Source organism: Buteo buteo, chromosome 11 (assembly GCF_964188355.1).
Source record: "Buteo buteo chromosome 11, bButBut1.hap1.1, whole genome shotgun sequence".
Lineage (NCBI taxonomy): Eukaryota > Metazoa > Chordata > Aves > Accipitriformes > Accipitridae > Buteo > Buteo buteo.
Genome location: NC_134181.1, coordinates 11,153,126 through 11,177,160, shown reverse-complemented (window position 1 = coordinate 11,177,160; position 24,035 = coordinate 11,153,126). Strand labels below are relative to the sequence as shown.

Genomic DNA, 24,035 nt, shown 5'->3' with positions numbered 1-24,035 from the left:
TGCAGTAAGCAGCACCTGGCCAGCCTGACAGAGAAGGAGCCTGCACGCCACTTCCAGTCAAGATTTTGGCAGAAATAGGCAGCACAAAGTAAAAATTGAGTAGTCCTGCTCTAGACAGGCAAAGCTAATTCCATTTTAAAAGTATATTCGAAAACTTAATACATTTATTTCAATTCAAATGTTAATACATCTAAACAATATTCACATTACCTTAAGGAAAGGTACAAGATATGGCTGAGGAGATGATTTGAGTTCCGACTGAAGGCGGCCTGTAAATTCTTCTGGATCAATCTTTGCATCCTTCAGGGGGAGGGAAAAAAAGCATCAAAAACTCAATTCAGTTGTTTGGTTGCTTTTTTTCCAGGTAATATCCATGTATATATCTCTAGCTAAACAGGCTACCATATCAAGAAGAACTTTCAAAGCTGAAGTCCCTCAACTCCTCTACATCTATAAAATTCTTCTGTCAAGAGCTGATTTATGTAACATGCTACTCAGAATTCAGGGAGTTCCCTTGGGGATGCACAATTTCAGACACAACGAGATCCCACAAACACTCAAATCTTTTTTTGGAATTCCATTCTCTTGTTAACATTTACACAGTGATTTCTCTTTAAAAATATTAATAAAAAAACAGGTTGTTGAAGTAACCTTACATACTATTAAAAAACTCATCAGCCCTTGTAATCAGAAAATATCTTTACTTAATTCCAAAACAAATCTTGAAGGTTCAATTTAACTTAGTAGAATATTTGTACGCATATATAAAACACTATATATGTAAAGCATATGCATATATAAAAAGTATACATATAAGTATATATATAAAATTTTCACCTATATAAATGTATGTATGTGTATATAGTCACAAACTATACACTTACAAATATATGAAATATAGATTCAGTAGTTTACTTAATAGTCAATACAGGAGAACTCTATAACCCAGGTGTATTTTATAATACTTCTAAAGTACCATTAGTTACAATCTCAGGTTGTAGTAATACTCATAAGCTTTCCTGGACTGATACAGAACAAGAACAAAACCAAAACAACCAAAACAACCTTCAATAAAAATGTTTTATATATGTGTCTCAACATTTTGTTTGAAACATTGTTAAGTAGTTATCTTTACTTAGTTAATCTTTCTTAGTTTTCAAAAGTTAAAACAAGTTTTTACTGGAACCACAGAATATTATTGTTGAATAGCTCATACTTGAAAAAAGTCTTAGGCTTGTATAAAATACACAGGTTTCTCTGTCAATGAATTCAAAGAAATATGTATCAATTCTGTTAAATCCAAGTTCTTCGTACACTGTATTTAATTTCTTTGAAAAAGCTTGACCATTTGTCCAGCTCCACAGTAACATCTGTCTGCAACTCATTTACACAATTCACCGAAACACCTGTTGCACTGGAAACTACAGTAAGTCAAGACTTTTTCTGGGCACAAGGACTGTAGCTGAAACACAACTTTGCCTCTTGAAATCCACTTGCAGTTAAGGCTCGATGCAGGGGCATCTGTCTGCAGAACTGCTTGGACTCAGCAGCTTAGCAAAATACTTTTCCTTCAGTCCTAGAAACTCTAAATCACATTGTGGAGGCATATATCTACATTCATTCTGTGGTTAAAACTTTTAACAGCTTCTTAGTGTTTCAGAAACGACTATGGTTTGGAGGAAAAGAAACTTAATGAAACCTCAAGAAAAAATTTTCTATTTTACTCTGTTTTTCTAAATAAATGACTGAAATACTGTCCATCGAAACAAAAGTGGTTTTGACAAATGCATACTAAATACTTTGTTGCATTTCCCCTTTCAGCAACTAAGGGAAAGCCTACCTTTAACAGATTTTTGAAGATATATAATATACAGTATGTTTGCATTTTGGTGTAGCCCAACTCCTTTCACTTTCATTACAGCAAAAAAAATTAAGATCAAACAATAGTTTTCAGCATACATAAACAACAAGCTTAATAGATAACTGACAAAATGAAAGATAACTAAATATTTACCAACAAATCTTGAACCAGAGCTTTCACATTACGAGATGTTTCTGGAGATGGTGAATTATGAGAAGCAAGTTTTATAAGGGTAGCTAAAAAGTTTTTGCATTTTTTCACGTTCTCTTGCATTTCCTGCAAAAGCCAAAGAAAACAAATATCAGATCCATGCTGTTTTCCAATCAGGATCCATGTATGCTCTGATCACTGTAAATAGGGAAAATGATGAAATTGTTCTAATTTAGGCAGGACATATTTGAAATACATCTGCAGCTATTTTACTATTACCTGACATTTTCTTCACTTCTTTATGTAACTGAACATCATACCTCACGAATACTAACAAAAAAAAAAATCAATGACAGAAATATATTTAATTTTTTACAGTCTGTTTTGATGAAAATAACCTTAAATATGAGAAGTAACAACAATTTGTTGGAGACGCATTCTCCTTTGAGATGCCCAATACACAATGTACAGTGTTTCCCAAGCTATCTTATTTTGTTAAATTATTGATTCAGTATGTTTTTGTACAAAGCAGCTACAGCAGTAAAATCAAATTAGAAATAGTCTTCAAACATCATCATATCTAATCTTTTCTTCATCAGTAGGAAAACAGATGCTTTCATTTTTTCAAGCCATTGTTTTTATGTGGTGTAATTACTCTGAGAAACAGAAACGTTACACTTCAGTGTAACCACAATTTTGAGGCCCAGCAGCATGATAATAATGAAGTCCATAGAGTGAAGGCCTGATTGTTCTGTCTACAGAAACAGAATAGTTCTTTCACTACTGAGACATACATGGCAAGATGGGGACAGCTGACCACAAGCGTTCTTGCTCCCTCTCAGAATTTGTATTCTATTTAGTTGAAATGACGGGAAGGGTTTCTTGTTTGTAAAGTATTTGTTCCATCACAGGAACCATGCTTGCGCGAAGAAAAAGTTCTTTCTGCTTCTGAATAGACCTGAGAAGTTCATAAAGTACTAAGAAAACCAAGTATCCAGTATTTTAAAACTTACCAACTTACCTGTGACACAACTGTAGTTCCAGGTACAGGAGAGCTTGGTATGACCTGGGGCTGTGCTGGTACTTGTGCTGTTGTATGAGGTGGAAGTGGCAGCCGAGGCTGACCCTGGTTTTGTGCTGAAGCTTGAGTATGTCCACCAGTAATTACTGCAGGTTGTTGAGAGGCTGATGTTCCAGTTGCTACTGTTGTCTTGAATAAATTTTGAGTGCTCGTTGTAGCTACTGATACCTATTAATATTTTATATTGAAAAAACAGGTAATTATCTTCTTTTATTTCTTGTACTCAAACACAAAGCTCTTGAAAACCTGACAATAAAATGTGTTTCCTTTCAAATACACCCTTACTGACAAAATAAAACCATTGACTTTACTTACTTACCATAACCCTAATTTTGTCACCCTTTACTGAACAGTGATAGTCCTCATTTAAAGTTCTTTTTATTACAAAATCAAATGTACCACTAAAAAATGTGTTACTATTATCCAGCCCTTTAAATCACCGTGATGATGTAATTTTCGTAACTCAACTTTCTGTAAATTTGAGCCTTAATATAAACAAGTCAATTTCCAATGATCTGTGGTCATGTCATCAGGTTTACAATTATCTAAACCACAGTTACAGTGACAGCTCAGATCGAGATGACACAAATGCACTAACGCAGCTTCCCAACCTAACCTGAGCCCAGCAGCAGCATATACGCTTTTGCACCAGTGCACAGCCCTAGTGAACAAAACTGTCCTGGGCCTAGCTGGGCCGCACGCAAAGACCACGCCGCACACTCCTCAGCTTTAGGAAGCTGGAAAGCTTATCAGGCTGCACAGAGCATCACGGATCACCCCCTCATCCATCCGGTTCAGCTCTCACGCTTTATCTGACCTAGTGAGCCACCCTTCCAAGTGCCAAAACATCTCAGACAGACACACCAAAGGGGACTGCAGAAGCTAGAGAGCCCAGCCAGGCAACAGAACATGCCGAGCAGAAGCTACCAGGACCTCCCAACCCAGCCTGACTGCAGGGCTTTGCTCCGTCTTGGGCACAGACGCAAAACAAGCCGACCCAGGCGCCGGCACTGCGATGCCACGGGTGATATGTGGATCCTGGGGCACCAGCAACCACACTGCAGAGACCACAGCTCTCAACAGGGGACAAATGTAGTGCACCATGTCCACCACTGAAACAGTATTTGGGAATCCAGCTGATGTAAGGTTTTTCTTTAAAAAAAAAAAAAAAAAAAAAAAAAAAGCTTAAAACTGAATCTATACTGCCCCCAAATTTTTTATCATCAAGGAAAGAGCAAAAAATAAGATCCAGGCTATCACTCAGCACCTGCGTAACACAGTCTGACTATACATTCATTATTTATTTCTGGGATTACGTTTGCGATAAAAGCAAACATGAACATCAAAATTCACTTTTGAAAAAACATGTAAATACAAACATCCTTTTCTTCACCCATCTTTTCCTTTTTATATTCTTACTACTTACTGTGGTATGTGAAAGAATAGAGCCTCCTGGCAGAGTTGCAGCAGATGTAGCACTGACAGGTGTAGCAGTTGATTGAACAACTTTGGCTTGCACTGGAAGTCCTAGGCGGACAGTAGATGTGGCTACAGAAGTTGGTTGCTAATAAAGGAAAAACAAGCATTTTGGTTTTTTTCCTCCTTTGTAACTTGATCTCCAAGACTTTTTAATAATAGTGATTACACGAATAATCATTACTAATGATGAAAAAAACCCACCCAAAACAGTAACATGTTCTTAAATATATATTCACAAATAATGCAAAAATGAACTTTATTATGTTCAATGATACATTTGCAATATTTCTCCTATAAGCTACTTCTCATACAGCTATATGGAAAAGATTAGAAAAAATAGGATGTGACCTGCAAAAAATTGATGTTACATTAATGTATTAGTTCAGCTGTAATATTTACATGTCAGTATTCGTGAATATTTGAGTTTATAATTGCCAGTAACACATATTGATCCTTTTGATATTTACTGGCCTGTTCTAACGTTCTTTCTTAAATGAAATTTATATGGAGAGAAAAGTCAGAGAGCAGAAAAATATTTTCAAAATAATTTCAGATTAAATTATATAGAAACTAACTTGTATAGAAATGAAGTCTAAGCATTTGGAGAATCTCTGTCATAGAACGCACACTCTGTAACCAGACAGCAACTAGAATGTTCAGTGCAGATAAAGGAAAATTACTGACTTAACAGCCTTTCACTCAGTAGCCTACTCTACAACTCAGTAAATTTGTCTCATGCAGCGGACATATTAATTGCTTTTGCAATTTACTTTATTTGGGAGATTGAAATCTCTTACCATCATATAAAAGGACAAGATTTGGGAATAAAAAAAAGTCTTCAGGAAAGTTGTTATTTAATTCTACAAGAATGTAAATACCATTATGGAAGAAATACATCACAGAACATGGCAATTATGACAAAAAGAGAACAGCTCATTATTAAAAATGGAGGCCCCACTGGTCTCTTCTAACTTGCAGTTATTAAGATTTGCGTTCAAACACATACTTAGAAAAGACAAATTTTCTAAGTGGCTGGAGTAATAAATCATGGACAATATTATTTCTCACAAGATAAAACTAATTTTCCTTGATTTACATTTTAAGTTATATGTCTCTATAGTTAATATTTTATAAAAAATGGCTTATTTTAGATTCTTATATTGTCTACTAAACCTACATAAAATAACTCTTCAAAGAACATCCAGTATACTTAGGAGATCTCCAAGAGGAACAGAGGCCCAGGCAGGCATTCAAAGCCCCAAGCATTCCCTACCAATCAGTCCAGCAACATCATCTACTGGATATCAATCTTCTGTACTTGGGGAAAAATAAATAAATAAATAAATAAATAAAATCTATCTGACATCTGAACAAATTGGGTTTTTTGTTTGGATAGCTTTCAAGATTTTAAAAATCTTGACTAGGGATGTCTTCCATACTGAGACAGCCTGGAGGCAATAAACACCATCATTATGAACAGGTAGAATTGTCCGGTTTTTTGGAAGAAGGATCTGTGCTGGTTTTGGCTGGGCTAGAGTTCATTTTCTTCACATTTTCTTCACATATGGGGCTATGTTTTGGAGTTGTGCTGAACACAGTGTTGATAACACAGGGATGTTTTTGTTACTGCTGAGCAGTGCTTACCCAGAGCCAAGGCCTTTTCTGCTTCTCAGCCCACCCCACCCGCGAGGAGGCTGGGGGGGCACAAGGGGTTGGGAGGGGACACAGCCGGGACAGCTGACCCCAACTGGCCCAAGGGATGTCCCAGACCGTATGGCGTCATGCTCAGCACAGAAAGCTGGGGGAAGAAGAAGGAAGGGGGGACGTTGGGAGTGATGGCGTTTGTCTTCTCAAGTCACCGTTGGGCGTGATGGAGCCCTGCTGTCCTGGAGATGGCTGAACACTGCCTGCCCGTGGGAAGTGGGGGATGAATTCCTTATTTTGCTTTGCTTGCGTGGGCGGCTTTTGCTTTACCTATTAAACTGTCTTTATCTCAACCCACGGGTTAACTCACTTTTACTATTCTGATTCTTTCCCCCATTCCACCCGGGCAGAGGAGCGAGCAAGCGGCTGTGTGCTGCTTAGTTGCTCGCTAGGGTTAAACCACAACAGGATCATATAAGCTTTTTCTGTTTCTGTGTATCTTGTTCATTTGCTTAAACTCAGTGTTTCCAACCTAAAAATACAGCATGCCTGTGATATCTGCCCCCTTCTTGTCACTAAGTGCTTCCAGAGGTAAGGATTTACAAAGCAAGCAGATAACCAGGCAAACTTCTGGCAGCTACTCAGTTCCAAGAAAGATCTGCAGCCAGAAATCTGCAAATACATAGCTCAGGCTGCTAGCTAGAGCATTTTTCTCAGCTAATAAAAGCCCACAATTCATCACAGGAACATACTTGAAAACAAAACTGCATATAATTAAAATATAAAATTTCAGTATCGTAACAGTGCATTATCCAACTAAGTATGTGTATTCAACTGTGCAGACCACAGGAGCAAACTGCAACATGAAGACTAAATTCACCCTCAGTTTTAAAAATCAATAGTGACAAAAGCCTCTGATACAAAATGGCAGTAAAATCTATTAATGTGTTGGATATGAAGAAAAAGCCTTACTATCAAAGAACTGCAAACAAAGCAATGCAACAGTTTACTAACGTGGTTCCAAAACTCATAAACGTTAAAGAGGTAAGTATGAAATGAGTGGATGAGAAACATAACAAGGAACTAGACCAGAGAAATTCTTAAGTATCATGGAGGTGATCTTCAAATAACAGCTACAAGTTGCCAGAAGACACTATAAGGACTCCCAACACAAATACTTCAAGAACTGGTAAAAACTATTTAGAAAATAGCTGTGCTTTCTATGAAATGAAAGCTGTAAACATATCTCATGAGAAATCCATCAAAATGAAAACTAAAATTATCAACATTATATTAAAAAAAATAATAATCATAACCCAATGTGCCAAGCTCCTACTGGAACAATCTAAAAGAATTTATGGTGTTCTTTAAAGAACTACTAGTTTGGTATGATGCTATTAAATTCCAAAATTACCACAAGAGGCTTAGAAAGGAATATATTTTCAAACGTAACTGTATTATCTTTGATTAGACACATCACATATTTTTACATTTCCTAAATACATGAAAGTAATGTTTAAGAGGCTTTTTCCCTGTACTCAGGCATTAAAAGGCAGGAAACTAGAACATGAATGAACACAGTATATAATCCACTACCAATCTCCATTGGGACACTTGAGAATGCTTAAGATAGCCTTTTGTATACACACTTGAGCCAGCTCTGTCCACACAGAGATCAGAAATTCTAAGTGGAGAACAGCACAGTCTACTGTGGATATAAGGATTTCAAAATGGATCTGGTTTACATCTGGCCAGCTTGAAGAAGGGATGTCCCAAGATTTGTTGTGCCTGCACAAGTCATGCAGATAATGCAAGTGACTCCAGTTTCAGGGTGCAACAACTCACTTCCACAAAGACAGTCAGTGCACATTAGAATTGTTCACCGAAGAAATCAGCATGGAATTACTCTGTATCTTGGAAATTCACTCCCTAAATAACTACATCTTCACTTTCCTATGTAGACCTTCTCCCCAGAGCTCTGGACACGTGAATAACAGAGAGGCAAAGCTCAAGACGTAAACAGGAGCAAATCACATTGTACCTGCTGTGCACAAACAAGCTGATTCTATAGTCGAAGGAATATACAAGGCTGCATTTGAAAAAGCAGGCCACTTGAACATGGAGAAAATACGCCAAAATATCCAGGGATTATCCGTCACTGCAAAGGCAGGACTACACCAGTTTTAGGGACTGCATTGTGCACTCACAGCTTTATAAAATCAAGACAATTTAAACTGCCACAAGTTGGTACACTGATGTATGTAAATCCTTGGAAAGAGGTTTGTGGTATACTTGTATTTTGTACTATAGTACCACCTACTGATGAACGCTCAGGGTACCAGCAACACAGTCTGCACTACAAAGCAAGAGAGCTTACTTTTGACAAGTATGCTGCATGTATTTTTTCATGATCAGCCCTGTCAATAAACTTGGCCACTATCAACCACAAACGGAAGAAAGAAAATATGCCAATAGCATTTTAACAAACATTAACACAAAAGCAGGGGCAAGTTTATCATGATACACATCATGACACCTCTTTATGTGTCTTCCACAACATGGCTTCACTAGGTATTACACAAAACTTAATTTTAACAGAATATGACCTTTAAGTTCAGATTTAAATTTGCAAAATCTGAAATAAAAGTCAATTTTATTTTTAACCATTAATCCAGAAGACTTCTTACAAACAAAATAGGCCATGCTAAGATGCCCTGATGCCTTAAACAATAATAGACAGTGTTTAACAAAGAAAAAAATTAAAGTGGGATCACAGACAATGGCAGAAGCATAGGCTAAACGTCAAGTCTGGTAACTCGTTTGTATCGGGTTTGCGAGGCAAGGTTTTGGTAGCAGCGGAGCTACAGAGGTGGCTTCTGTGAGGAGCTGCTAGAAGCTTCCCCTATTTCCGATAGAACCAATGCCAGCCAGGTCCAAGACAGACCCACCACTGGCCAAGACCGAGCCAATCAGCAATGGTGGTAGCACCTCTGGGATAATGTATTTAAGAAGGGGGTAAAAAAAACCTGCGCAACTGCAGCCAGAGAGAGGAGTGAGAAGATGTGAGAGAAACAACCCTGCAGACCCCTAGGTCAGTGAAGGAGGGGAGGAGATGCTCCAGGCGCCGGAGCAGATTCCCCTGCAGCCCGTGAGGAAGACCATGGTGAGGCAGGCTGTCCCCCTGCAGCCCAGGTTGGTCCACGGTGGAGCAGATCTCCACCTGCAGTCCGTGGAGGACCCCATGCCGGAGCAGGGGGATGCCCAAAGGAGGCTGTGACCCCATGGGAAGCCCACGCTGGAGCAGGCTCCTGGCAGGACCTGTGGCCCCATGGAGAGAGGAGCTCACGCTGGAGCAGGTCTTCTGACAGGACTTGTGACCCCGTGGGGGACCCACGCTGGAGCAGTCTGTGCCTGAAGGACTGCAGCCCGGGGAAGGGACCCACGCTGGAGGAAGAGAAGAGCGTGAGGAGTCCTCCCCCTGAGGAGGAAGGAGCGGCAGAGGCAACGTGTGATGAACTGACCCCAACCCCCATTCCCCGTCCCCCTGCGCTGCTGGCAGGGAGGAGGTAAAGAAAATCGGGAGTAAAGATAAGCCCGGGATAGAAGGGAGGAGTAGGGGAAAGGTGTTTTTAAGATTTGGTTTTATTTCTCATTGACCTACTCTGATTTGATGGGTAATAAATTAAATTCATTCTCCCCAAGTCAAGTCTATTTTGCCCACGGCGGTAACTGGTGAGCGACCTCTCCCTGTCCTTATCTCGACCCATGAGCCTTTTGTTATATTTTCTCTTCCCTGTCCAGCTGTGGGGGGAGTGATAGAGCGGCTTTGGTGGGCGCCTGGTATCCAGCCAGGGTCAACCCACCACATCATTTTAGAGTAACTGATTTATACAACCTTTCTTATAGGCATGGCTGGTAGCCCTACCTACTATTAATGTATCATAACACTCCCGATTACCAAACTCTGTTTTCCGATACTTAAAATTCTGTCAAACCTCTGAAGAGTTCATGAAGAAACTTGACATGCCTATTGACTGCCTCTCAATTCTTTTGGTTATGGTTCGTCTGGAACATGCACTCAAACATCAGATGCAGAGCAATTTGTATGTCAGGGATTTGATTTTTTTCAGTCTGGTAAAAATACAGCCAAATTGAGCCCAAGTACTAACCCTTTAAAAACTTGACATTTGCACGCTATTGCAGAAAATTACTTAAGGCAGAATCTCTAACAAGTCAGCGAACAGAGGCAGAACCTTCATTGCCACCACAGCTCTGGGACACCACAGCATCACTGGAGTCAAGCATCGGAACCCAAAGCAGGGAGACGCTGCTGTGTTCCTCATATTCGTGACGTCCCTTTTGGGTTTATGAACTAGAAGAACAACAGAGGAGGAAGACACAGGACTGGGAGCAATTAGACAAGACATGTAGAGGAGCCTGGAGCCACCAAAGAAAATCTTCAGAAACCAGGGGTTCCAAGTCCAAAACCCCTACCTCTGGAGTCTCAGCATCCTGTTGGTGTAAGAAAGTACCTATATAATCCATTATCAAAGTATTTTATCATTCTATGGTGAAGTGGCTAGTCCATCTATACTCTAGGATTCATCAAAAGAATCTGGTGGATAAAAAGCAGCTGAATTTTGGCACTACAATTAGATTCTAACCCTGCCTCAATTGCTCTGAGCTTGTGATGCATGTGAATATAGATAATCTATTGTAATCAATACTCTTACACCATGTATTTATGAGTGCCCAACCTGAAATGTGGGGTTTATGACCAGGAGCGGTCATGGCCGCAACTGAAGACAATGAAGTCAAACTGAACACAAAATATTAACCAGTATTTTTAATTTTATATTTAAAATAGAGACAATTACGCTCTGTTTTCTACTTATAAAAAGAGGCTAATAATCCCCTTAACTGCATTGTTGAGAAAGTTGTTATAGGGATAAGCTTCACAAAAAAAACCTGCTTGGTTATTAAGTCCCACTTCAGAGGGGGGCTTAGATAGTGTGCAGCAAATAAGCCTGAAGCAACCCACTGAACAATGGAGAAAAAATATTACATAATTCTTCATTAATTAAGACTGTCCAGCCTACACACTGTAGAAATTAAAAATAACAGTAGTATCTGGTCATGCAGCATAATGCATATGCACACGGGAGCCACTATTAGATTGCTCAGGAACCTTCTTTATAGCATTTCCTAATCTTTGCATGTTTAATTTTACAGCCTTACTAATGTTTAAGTGTTTTCTAAAAAGTTTTACAAGATATGTTAATGCTATGAAAATGTAAACAGTAGAATTTTTAAGTAGTGAGAACTTACTATCTGCTTATACAGAAAAGATTCACTCACAATGAAGGAAAGGAAGGAAAAGGTTTTTGTGGTTAAAGCACAGTCAAGACCACACATCTTCTACTTTCCCTGACCTTCCAACCTATGTGCCCTACTAACACAAATGTCTTCTCCAGAATATTGCACAAGAAGCCCCAAAACTGTCTATACAAAAGAAATAGTATAGAATAGCTTATTTGATAATAATGGTAATGCACTTCAGGCAACAACAAAGATTTATCAATTTGCTTAAAATTTCTGCAAAAACTAAAACACTTGTCAGAAAAGCACTAAGGGTGTGAAAAACAGAAAAAAAAAAAAAAAAGGAAGAGAGAGATCAATAAACAAGAAAAAAGATTACCAAAACTAAAAAACAACATAAAAATATAAACACTGCTGAAAATACAGGCATAGCATATTATCAGAACTATCCGAGATTTGAAAGGCTCTGCTTTAGCAAGAGCAGCAGCTTGTGAAACGTCAGCCAAGTTTAGAACTGCTCTCAACATCACACGTGATGGCAAAGACTAAGCTGCTGCTGCCTGCATTGAGCATATTTCATAGCAAAAATGTAGCCACTTCCAAAGCAGATAATTTAGCACTTTTCACAAGTTCAAAAGACGTTGTTTTTTCATTTTAAAGAAGGATGGTAAAGTGAAACTTAACAGAAAGTGAGTATCAAAACACAGAAAACAAATCAGTAAAGTTTATATCATGGACCTGAAATTCTGAAGAGTATAAGTTAGAGAAATGCCTAAAGCAAGAAAAAACAAAGCTAGAATTGTCATTTTCTTAAAAATACATAGATATATATTGATCGGACTATTTATGCAATGAAAACAAAATTCAAGTGATTGGTAACCATATTTGTAGCAGAAGAATTGTTAAGTAGCCCACTTATGTGCCTAAATATTTGGACTCAACCATCAAACTTTACAGGTAATTTTACACTACCTTTTCTGATCATTAAAAATATACAAAGCAACTTAATACTGGAAAACACATCCTGAATCAAGCTTGAAACAAAAACATTAATAAACTCTAAGACCAAATCCATCTTCAGCAGCTGTCTCATGAAAATTCCAATATATACCTGATTTGAAATTTCCAATAACAGATACTCCGTAATAAAATACTACGGGTGAGGCTAACTTTGGTCTTCCCTGTATGATACTCACTTTAGATTCTTGGTGTACAGCAGCACTTTAATTTTGTAACTAATATAAAATAATTTTAATTAAAAATAATTTAAAATAAGTAATTTATTTTTTGCTTTTTGGTTATGAATGTAAACCCAACTGGGTATTAAGACACTGAAAACCAGCAAACAAAATCTGCATCAAAAGCATTAAAAGCCATAAACAGTACAAATGAAAAATGCTGATAAAAAAAGAAGCGCAGCAAAGAAAAACTAGATGGCAGCACCTACCTATTTTTCATAATTTCACAAGTATAAGCTTCAAAACAAGATACGGAGGCAAAAATTTAATGCAATCCAAATAATCAGTTTTAAAAGACTTCCGAACCTACTTATTATCTCTGAAGAATATAGTAATGCAAGCAAATCCATGCTTATGTATTCTTGTATTACAAGCAGGTCAAATAACAAAATTTTATACAATCAACCAAAGTTCCATCAAATTATAGCTCGTTTCCTAAAAATCCTGTACCTTAACTAAGATCTTATAGCAGATAAATTTTTGGCAACTTTAATAATTTTTTAATATTCAGCTAAAATCAATGTGAATCAAAAACTAAAAAGGAAACTAAAATCATGAGGAAAGAGAAAATTGTTCACCCAAAATTACACACAGTTATCTCAAACCAATGTTTGCTTTAAGCATCCAAATCTTTATTTCATTAAATATGTTTTTTCAAACAAGCACGTTATCACTGAAAAAGCATTCACAGTACAACAAAACTGTATTTCTTAATGCATCAAAAGATTATTATAAAATAACAATCATGGAAGACCGAGTACTTCCATGTAAAACATGAGATACCAATTTAAAAAAGGCAAGCCTCTCACAGCTGCACCAATAAGATGAATTTATATTCACAATATGAAAAATGTTTTGGTTTTATATACCTGAATATTTTGCAATGATTTTTGCCTTTAAAAAAACAAAGCATAGTTAGCTGTAGTTAATATCCCCCCATCACAGTCCTATACAATCTTATAATTGGACCTATACTAAAACTGTTATATGGTACAATTCTACCTATTCATGCTTTTCTTGAATATTTTACTTAAAGAAACCAGAAAGACTGTAAACGTAAAAGATCATTAAAATATCAAGTACATCTTCCTATTACAGGTACTTCTCTCAATTACTGCTTTCTCTGTACTATTCTGTTATTTTCAGATTCTGATTCTTTTGACTGAATCCATTTCAGTACTTCTAACTCTGTGCTTCAGACATAGTCCATCATTTTGGGACACATGCCCATGCTCCAGAGCCTTTGAGCTTGGCATTAAACTGATCAGAACTGAGACCCTTCCTACAAGGTACTTGCTTATCCCAATTAGCCAGTTTTCCAGAATTCCACTAGGAATTGAAACAAGCAGATTGTATTCCCATTTTACACAGCAGCAATTGAGAGAAGCATAAGTAAATGTCTAATCAAAGATTACCCCACCTAAGAGTCAAGAAGAACCCGTCTTCCTTTCAAAATGGATTTGCCTATCTTCTTCCAAGAACCTAATGCGAAATTGTTCCCAAAACTGTACTACATTTGCTTACATCCTCTACTCCTAAAAGCTACAAAAAATGAGATAAAGGTATTACAAACAATAGAAGTCAAACAACTTAAATAGCAAAGCCAAGCACTTGAAATTTAAGAAACGTCAGATAGTCTGCTGTGCAACACCAACTGTGTGCCTTGATTGCCTAGCTGAAGCTTTTATCTTTGTGCATTTATCATGCAAAGACTGTAATTCACTGCACGTGTACAGAAGAGATTAATGTAGGATGAATGGGAAGTTATGTATCTTAATCCTTCTGAACTTTTGTGTTTCACACTGCAATCAAAATATACCTTTTTTTTAAACTTGGGAAGGGAAGAGGGATGGCTGTATCAATTCCCTACAAAGGTTAATACTACTGTATACAAACATTCGACTTCTGAACCTTCAGCAATGAAACATGTAAGGATAAAGCCACTGTCTTTAAGGAAAGCATTATCCTAAGCCCATATACTAAATCCTAAGGGAAAACAGACTACAGTTTTTCTATTTCAGCAGCTTCCATTGTTCCTAGAGAAATGTGTCTCCTTCCTCACATACTGCCCTGGATATAAGCCTGGCTGCGGAAGCTAGAGGAATTTTCATGAGAAACGTGATTTTTTTCCTCCCAAACAGCTGTAAGAAGATGTAGGAAATGATGGCCCTGGGATACAGGAAAAAAAAAAATCTCACTGTATTATGGGGCTGCAGAAGTAGTTTAGAATCTGGACAGCTCTGTATGTATCAATCAAGTCATTCTCACTTAAGAACATTTAAAACATTGCCTTGTTTTCTCCTCCTCCTTTTTTGAGAGTGAAGGAGGAATTACCTTAGTTGTCAAGCTGAGAGATTCAAAGAGCTTTCAAATTTAGATGAACACTTTGATAATTTTTCAGACATTCTTACTTGTAATTTTTAAAAAAAATTAATTCATAATTCATCTTATATTCTCCAGTTATCACTCTCAACACTTCTTAATGAGTTGCCAAAACTAACTGTCAGCTTTTGCAATTTCTTTGGCATATTATTTAATAACCTGTGTTTTACATCTAACTACATAGCTCATAATACACTTTCTTAACACAGTAATTATTTACAGCGTATATACAAATTAACACTGAAAACAATCACTTTGCTGAGTAACTTGTGACACTTGACATTGCCTAGAAATTAGGACAATCTTAAGGAAAGCAATCATAATACCTATGAAGCATGAAAGCTATGCCTTTTTCTGACATGTTCTTCATAGTAAGATACTATTTCCTAGAATACTTACGGCAGACTGCAAATTTCCACCCGCATAGACTTTCTACATAGGTAAAAGCAGAGTAAAACACAAACTCCCTCACTGAAGTACATCGCTAAACTCTACACATTTAAAGCACCCTGCATTTTAATCCAAATAAAGCTATCCTAAAATAACTGAATACAAACACAATAGTAAATTTGAGCTCTGCGCAATAAAATAACAATCAATTCCACTAACATATCGGAGAGAGAGGTATTTGATGTTCTAGAGGTTAAAACTGCATAGCCTGCAATGGTCATCAATCTTGCAAACTATTTTGCAGGACTCAAGCAATTAAAGTTTATGTTGTCTGTCCTGAGCTAATGGCATACACAATTTTTCTGAGTTTCACAGTGGAGACTAGGACTCTTGAATATTACACTTTCTAGACATAGAAACATAAGACACTATTTTCCATACATTGTAAATTTCTACTGCAAATTTTAATTCACACAATTTAGCTTTCTGACACATCAGAATTTGATTCTGCAAGAAAAAAGCTTAATTATAAACTCACCGAAAAAAATTTTTTCAAGACACACAATTTGCTGTATTTTAGAATTTGATCCCTTTTCTTGATTAATCATAATGACTACTCGAACAAACAACTGACAATTCTAAAACCTTAGCATAATATTTGTCATTGGAAATTTCCTCCAGAAAGCCAATGAATACTCTCTGGTTATAAACCATCTACCTAATCAAATAAAAGTCTAGTGTCTAGTTCTGGTATGATAAACCTTTAGAATTTAAACCTTTACAACCTGGTTTTAAAAGGCTGTCAACCATCACTTTTAAAGTACACTCTAAGGTCAAAGATATATAAAACATATGCACTGTCAAAATGAAAGAAGAGTCTGCAGATCACATGCAGAGTCATAGAAGTTCAATGTAGATTTCCCAAGGACAGTATTAATTCTCATCTTTGTTAATTATAACAAATAAAGAAATGATGCAGCATAGTTTGGCCAGCTACCAGAACGATCTGTCAACGGAGATGAATCCTGACAAGCTAAAATACCATGATTCTAATCCCACTATGCTAAAATAATCAAACTTTTGCATCCTGTAAGACATTCATCATTCATAAGGCCTTGCTGGTTTCCTCTATTCTCAACCAGCTTATTAGCACTAACAAGTGTAAAAGAATACCTATAATGCAGCGGGGTATTTATCTGGGCAGAACCCTGCACAAGAACAATTACATCTTTCTAATACCTGAACTCTTTCAGATTTTATATATCTCTACAAACACATGAACATTCAGTATCCTCACGGTTTTATATTTATATAAATCCAGCAAGTCAGATTATACTCTTTCTGCAACCTTAACTGCTTCATATAACTAAAGAACAGCTGCCTATGGCCAACATGATCAACCCCCAACATTTGCTGTGCACACATCTGAAGGTTGACTTTGGAATCCAAATTCCAGTCTTCTAATAAAGACTGAACACAAACAGCCAAGCAGTCGGGTCTACATTTTTGTATGCTTCCTAAGATTCTATGTATAATAAAGATGTTTTCCTCAAATGTTTTCAAACTACAGATGATTTGTTAATATTTAATTTCCTATAAATGTTCCCACTCTGAATTTTAATTCTGCATGCTGGCCACAGCAGTTAAAGTTACATGAAAACTAGCAGTATGAAACAGCTAAAACTAACTCATTTTAACACACTGAGATCATATTCTTGGTACAGTCCCGTCCCACCCCACAATTTCTCTTTCACATTTATGCTATGCACTTGTCTCAAGATCCACTGCTAGAATGTGCGCTACACAGTCCTTTGTAGTCACTGCTAAAGAACTGGTTGTACTTAAAAAGAGAGCCCCAAACAACCAAAAACAAACATACAAACTCAAAAGAAGAACTTGTCTGGATTTTTGTTGTCATCAAACTAGTAAAAAAAACCCTCGAAATTAACACAGGCTTATCTCTGTGTTTATTTTTCCTGACATACATTTATCTTTGAAGGCTTCTACGAGTCTTCTTATCCTTCCAGATATCACAAATTTAAACATTAAATAGCTGCCTTCTGTGAATACTTCTTTTAGAAATTCCATCCAATACTGCACTTACCTGTTTTCTAAGAGCATAAAGCTCTTCAAGTGGTTCCAGGCTTTTATTTATTTCTTTCCTGAGATACAATCCATTGAGCTACAATACTCCTAGTGACACTCGTTTCTAAAACTTACTTTCTAGTTGGCTACTCTGTGTTTTAGATCGCCTCACATTATTAATTTATTTTCAATTCTCCAATTTTATTCTGGCTTCCTTCACTTCTGAAAAGTGTATCATGGTTTTCAGTTTTGAATTAATAATGTTTTAGACTATAACTACAGTGTAATGCACAAAGCATATAATGGGACAGTAATCAAATGTTAAACATCAGGAAATACATGTTCAAGTTATTTCAGGCAACCTATACAACAATCAATTTAAAAAATTACAAAGGCACCCTATTCATCAATTTCTACTCAGAATTACTCACTGCTTCTGCAAACACAGACCTTAGGCAAAACTACCTTAAACTCTGCCTATTGTTATTATGGCACAGCTGCCCTGTACTAACATCCAAAGATGTCTGCCTCTACATTTTAGTAAGATAGTTCAGCTCTAGCCCCAAATGGCCCAAAGCTAAAGAGCCTCCCTACAAAACTTTAAACCAGTGCAGCCTACCAAGTAATTTAAAACACAATAACATCTTCACCCTTGAAAATAAACCAGTTCTGAGTTGAAATAAACACCCTCCACTGAAGAGTGTGGGGTAGGAAAGCATGCCATCCTATCAATCCACGTAAAAAAGGAAATGTAGACACAACAGAGACAAATCTAAGTGTAGACAGATCACACCCAGAGGTAAATCAAAGGAATCAAACCTTTCTTTTGAATAAAGTATATTAGAAAAAGCTAATTATTGCAAATCCTTGCATTGAATGTGCTTGGCTTTTTCTTTTCTAATTTCTTGTGAAATCTAGCTATCCTGTGCATCCATTCAGCATGCTGGGATATCACGATGCTTCCGATTCAGAGGAACAAGAGGCACTTACTGAACCAGTCCAAACTAAGTTCTGGCTAAGAATGAGCCTTCTAGCCCCCAACGATCTCACAGTCTGAACTAGGTCTTGAGAGATTTTTTCTGAAATACAAAAAAAAATTCCTAGGCCTCAGAAAATAAACTGCATTTGAATAAGTACTTCCTGTTTTCACGGGAAAAAAAGGGGAGGAAAGCATATTTGCAAAAACACATGAGCTAATAATGCGTAAGACAGAAGCAAACGTAACGCACAAAAGTGAAATCAAGCCAGACATACCTGAGCTGTTGATAGGCGAAAAACAGGGCCAGTTGTGGGCACTGAAAGTCTAGGCGAAATGCTGGCAGGACCCTGTCCCTGTGTTTGTACTTGAGCCTGCATTTGAGCCTGTGCTAGAGCCTGCTGAGGCACCATTACAAGCTGTCCAGCATCCGTGCGCACCAAGACCATACCTAATGAGAACAAAGTAACAATAACTAAACAATAATATGAAGAATAATATATAAAGAATATCTAACTACAGAATACAGAATAAAATTAATGTATAGCTCTGTACGTTTTTCTTTATACTATTTTTTTTTAATTCTGGTGTAACATGAGATTTTGTTTCAAAGAAGAAAAGGAGCTCCTACTAGCAGACAAAAACTAACACCTAGTTCAATTTGGAATTCAAATAACTGCAGTTTATGGGTAACAGTGATGAAAAAAATGATCACTTGAGTGTATAGGCACACAGCGACTTTCAGCAGCCTAGCCAGGGTCAGCAGAATAAAATTAGAAAGAAATATTCATTAAAAGTAAACTATAACAACAATCCAGTAGCTAAGAACAGAATTCAGTATGAACATACCAGGGACAATGACATGAGAGCTTTACTAAAACAACAGCTTTAGGGGATGTGTACATGCAAACATTAGGCCAGACACGTTTCCAAGTATACAGTATTTGGGATTTAGTTAATCATCAAGCATTAACACATGAATTTATTTGGTACCCACCATCACCGTATTGGGAGGCGCTACCTGTGGTTTAGACATTGTCAAATGCAGAGAACCAACACAACCGCTCCTCAGCACAAAATGATATAAGTGCAGATATTTTAGGAAAACACCAAAGGAATTGTTTTAAAATTAACAGAGTACTTGGCAAGTGTTTTCTAACACTTCCTGGAAGTAAATGATAATATTTTCAGACTGTTTTCTAGTAACACATTTCACAAATAGAGGCCTTCTACACAACAGAGCCAGTGCCATCAAGTTTTGCTGTAAGTTTTCCACAATCAGCAGGTCAGAAAAGGGGAGACAAGGGCTAAGTTGGTCCCTGGATCACCTGGAGCTTCACACTAATTCAAGATCACTGCAAAGCATGTAATGTGCTTCCTCTAGCTCACTCAGAACTAAGAAGCTGTTGCCCAGCCAGATTATTTAGAAAGAAATTCCAAGTTAGTTCCAGAATACATTTTAATCATTTAACCTAGATAGGATATAATGGGTCTGTAAACAGAAAAACATCTTGCCTGCAACTACTGAAGAACCAAAAAATAAGAATCTAGGAAGTCACTTTTACTCTGCTGATAACAGAGTCAGTAGACGTTTTTTCTACAACTTACCTCTACGTGCAACTTGCTTCATATATATTTTTTAACATGTAAAGGGAAAATGAAGAAGGTAAAAGCATACATCCACTTCTAATTATTAACTTCCCAGAAAAAAAACACACCTCAGTAAAGGGACATGGTTTGCAACATACCATGAGGATGAAGAAATCTGAACAGTATTATAGCAAGTAATAAATTTTAGAAGTAACCTATACCAGGAAAGTCTTTCTTTCAGTCTCTGACACAGAAACACAAATCCCAATCCTGGCATGAACATGTGAGTGAACATCAGCACCAATAAAAGCCCTCACTCACGTAGTCTTAGGTGCTTCCAGCCAACCTTCACTGCTAAAAGCACAAACACAAGCCAAATTTCTGCCACTACAAACTAAAGATTTGTGGAAATCAAGCTTTAAGGTAAAAGGCATAGAAAGTGACAGCAAGGACCACATCCAAAAGCCATGATCATAGCCCTCTTTCAAAGCCCAGAGAGTAATTTTTAAAAGAGAAGTTGAAAGAAACCCATAAAAACTCTTTTAAAAGATATCTTTTAAGGTCCATTAGCCATTTAAGCACCAAACCTCACAGTTTGTATTTGTAGCAAATTCTGTAAGCAGATGATATATTTGGTATATGCCATTCTTAAACTACCTGGACACACAAATACTAGTACATTGCCAACAGGCTAAACAGGTGTCACTTCTCTGATTATGTTGTGAACCTTATGTAAAAATCCTCATAGGATAGTGGCTACCATGCATTAAAAAATACACGTTCTATTTGCGTTACATGGACTCACAGGTGTTATTAATTTATCTTCCAATTTTCTGAAACTAATTCTGAATTTAGAAGAATTTAATAGAAAGGACAAATTAATTGCAACACATGCCACACAACTTCATTAAAAGTTGCAGACATAATTGCTGCTATAAATGCATAAATGTTCATGTATTAATGTTATGTTTTAATTCGGTTTGAAGGACTTGAAATTTCTTTTACTGAGCAGTATGTACATATTAGAATCTGGTTAAATTACGAGATTAATTTTTCCTTACTGTCAGCCACGTAAAGATGAAATACACAACTTATGAACGTTACATGCTAAAATAACCTACTCTCAAAACCTGATTCTAAATTGCTGCTTTAAACAGAAGTTTACAATACAGGAGTTTCAAAATTAATTATAAATGATCCACCAATTTGAAGAGTATTAAGTCAAGAATAACATTGTATTTTCTGAATAACTTCACTTTAGAACATACTCTCTTCATGTTTATGCAAATTTAATGGATTTCAAACTACCTTGTAATAAAATCAAATTATAGCTTTCCACAGTATTATTTCCATAATATTTTCTACATCTTGGACCAGCTTGCTTTCAAGGGCTCTGTTTTGCCTCTTCTCTTTGAAAATTAAGTAGCAGAACAAAGTATTGACACAAGAAACTTCAGAAAGAGTATGCAAAGTTACGATACACATTATCACGTGTGTATAGTGATTATCAAACAGATTAACAACGGGAAATCAAAGGCTAAAGGCGCTAATATAGTCTGAATAGCAACCTCTTACCTGTTTCAAATTACTTAGGGCTTCCTGAAACCACTGAGGTTTTTATGTTTGGAGCATTAGAATCTGGAGCAGGACTTTCATGAACTATAGCCAAATACCCAGCTACTGGAAGTTCACTTAGAAGCAAGCTTCTACACCATCGGATTTTTGCTCCACTTAGCCAATATCAAATATTGTAAGAAACACAGTGTAAGAAGTTATGTCAGACTACAACAACAGCTCTGCATATTATCATGCTATTAATAGCAAAAAATAAAAATCAGTTCAAATGTTAAATCACCTCCTAAATCAAGAAGGCACAAAGTCACCAACTTTTTGCAACATGGAAAGCCAAGGAGGGGACCACAGAACTCTTCAAAATTTCAAATAAAACAATACACACTTAAGAGTAGGAATCACTAGGATGAAGGGGATGCTGTTCTGGTTAGTTAGCAACCTTGCTGAACTTACATTTTTAGTAAATGGAAGTTAAGAAACTAAGAGAATGTAACGGTTACTTCAGAGTTAAAAGTAAAATCCGGTGATGTGAAGACTGCCCAGATGCAGTGGAGACTGACACCATCACACTCACCGAAATCACAAATTTTAGATTAAATTACACAAATTGGCCTGTATCTTGCCACCCGATTCACGGCAGAAGACACTCTTTGGAGAAGGAAAACTTTTCGAAACTATCAAGAGTACAGCAGAAAAGAGAGTCCTTCAAAACACAGACAAAATTACCCTTCGCTACCACCCCAGCTTTCTACCTCGTGCGCAACTGCTCGCTACACCACTACAAAACTTACCGTGACTGCCGCTCTCTCCCCAAGACAAACCCAGTAACTCGTCAACCAACACTCATAACTACTTTGCATTAGCAACCGCCCGTCCCGTACCAATTACATCCTCATTAACGGCAGCCCGTGTGTCCCACGTCGCCCTCAGACAGGTGGCTCTTCTTTTGTCTCCAGCACGTCGAGCAGCGGCACCGCGACAACTTTGGGACACACACCCACACACCCAAAAACAAAATCCCTCGTCCAAGAAGAAAGGGTTAGAAAGAGCGGCGAGGGCTGCGTTCCACTTACCGGGCGGGATAGTGAAGCCGGGGGGCAGCTGGATGGTGGTCTGCTGAGGCGGCCTCACGATCAGCTGGGGGGCCACGATCCTGGGGGCAGCGCCCAGCGCCGGCCGGGGCGACAGGGCCTGGGGGGCCGCGGGGGCGACGGGGAGAGCAGCGCCCGGCTTGGCGACGCCCGCGGCGCTGACCGCCGGCTTGGGCGCGGCGCCAGGGGCCGCGGCGGCGGGGGCCGGCGGGGCGCAGTTGGCGACCGAGCCCTGTCCCGGCGGGACGGCCGCGGGGCTGGCGGAGTTACTGAGTGCGTTTACTGCGGGGAGCGGGCCGTGCGCGGGCTTGGTCTGTGCCGTGGCGGCGTCGGCTCTGCCGTGGCTGCTGACTGGTGGGACTGCCGCCGGCCGGCCCCCGGCGCCCTCCCCGTTGGGCGCCGCCTCGCCGGGGAGCGGCGCGGCGGCGGCGGCGGCGGCAGCGCCCTCCGCCGCTCCCGCCGGCCCGCCGCCCCCCGCCGGGGTCCCGCTCCCCCCCGCGGCGGCCGCCGCCGTCTGGGCGCGCTGCGGCGGCGCGCTATCGGCGGCGGGCGGGCTGCCGCCGGGGCTGGGGCTCCCCGCGTCCCGGGCAGCGGCGCCGGCAGCCACATGGTTGTTGACAGGCTGGGCAGGGGCGCCGGCGGGCGGGGGGGCAGCGGGCTGCGGCGGGGCAGGGGCGGCGGGCGCGGCGGGACTACCACCGCCGCCGCCGCCGCCGAGAAGAGCCGCTCCATGTGATTGCTGCACACTACTACTGTTTACACTCACTCCCCTCCCTGCCGCCGCCGCTGCCGCCGCCGCCGCTGCCGCCGCCGGGGGGGACGGGAGCGGCCCCTGGGCAGGGGCTCGGGTCTCCGCGGCTCCGGGGCACCCCGCCGCCTCCTCTGCCCCAGGAGCGGGAGGAGGCGCGGGATGCCCTTGCTGCTGCCGGACGGGGCTGCTGCCCCCCGCTAGGCTCCCCTGGTGCTGCTGCTGCTGCTGCTGCTGCTGCGGCTGCTGCTGCTGCTGCTGGGACGGGGCGGAGGTCCTGGGCTGGGGCGCCTCGGCGGAGCCCCGGCCGCCGGCCAGCTGCGATTCCAAGGAGCCCACCAGGTCGCTGACCGCCTTCTCGTCCACCTCCTCGGAGAAGAGCAGCATCTCTTCCAGGGGGTCCGAGGCGCCCGCCGCCATCTTGCGCTG

At 39.3% G+C, this 24,035-nt stretch overlaps 1 protein-coding gene across 2 annotated transcripts in view; it reads right to left on the bottom strand.

Moving 5' to 3' along the window:
* LOC142036655 (transcription initiation factor TFIID subunit 4-like) overlaps positions 1–24,035 on the bottom strand; it is a 150,837-nt gene extending 126,802 nt beyond the window's left edge. For both annotated transcript variants that reach the window (XM_075040053.1, XM_075040054.1), the window contains exons 1-6: positions 22,841–24,035; positions 18,884–19,056; positions 4,519–4,656; positions 3,033–3,260; positions 2,015–2,137; positions 211–300 (exon numbers count right to left, since the gene is read on the bottom strand). In XM_075040053.1, the coding sequence (XP_074896154.1) occupies positions 211–300; positions 2,015–2,137; positions 3,033–3,260; positions 4,519–4,656; positions 18,884–19,056; positions 22,841–24,026 (1,938 nt within the window). In that variant the 5' untranslated portion in view covers positions 24,027–24,035. The remainder of the gene's footprint in view (positions 1–210; positions 301–2,014; positions 2,138–3,032; positions 3,261–4,518; positions 4,657–18,883; positions 19,057–22,840) is intronic.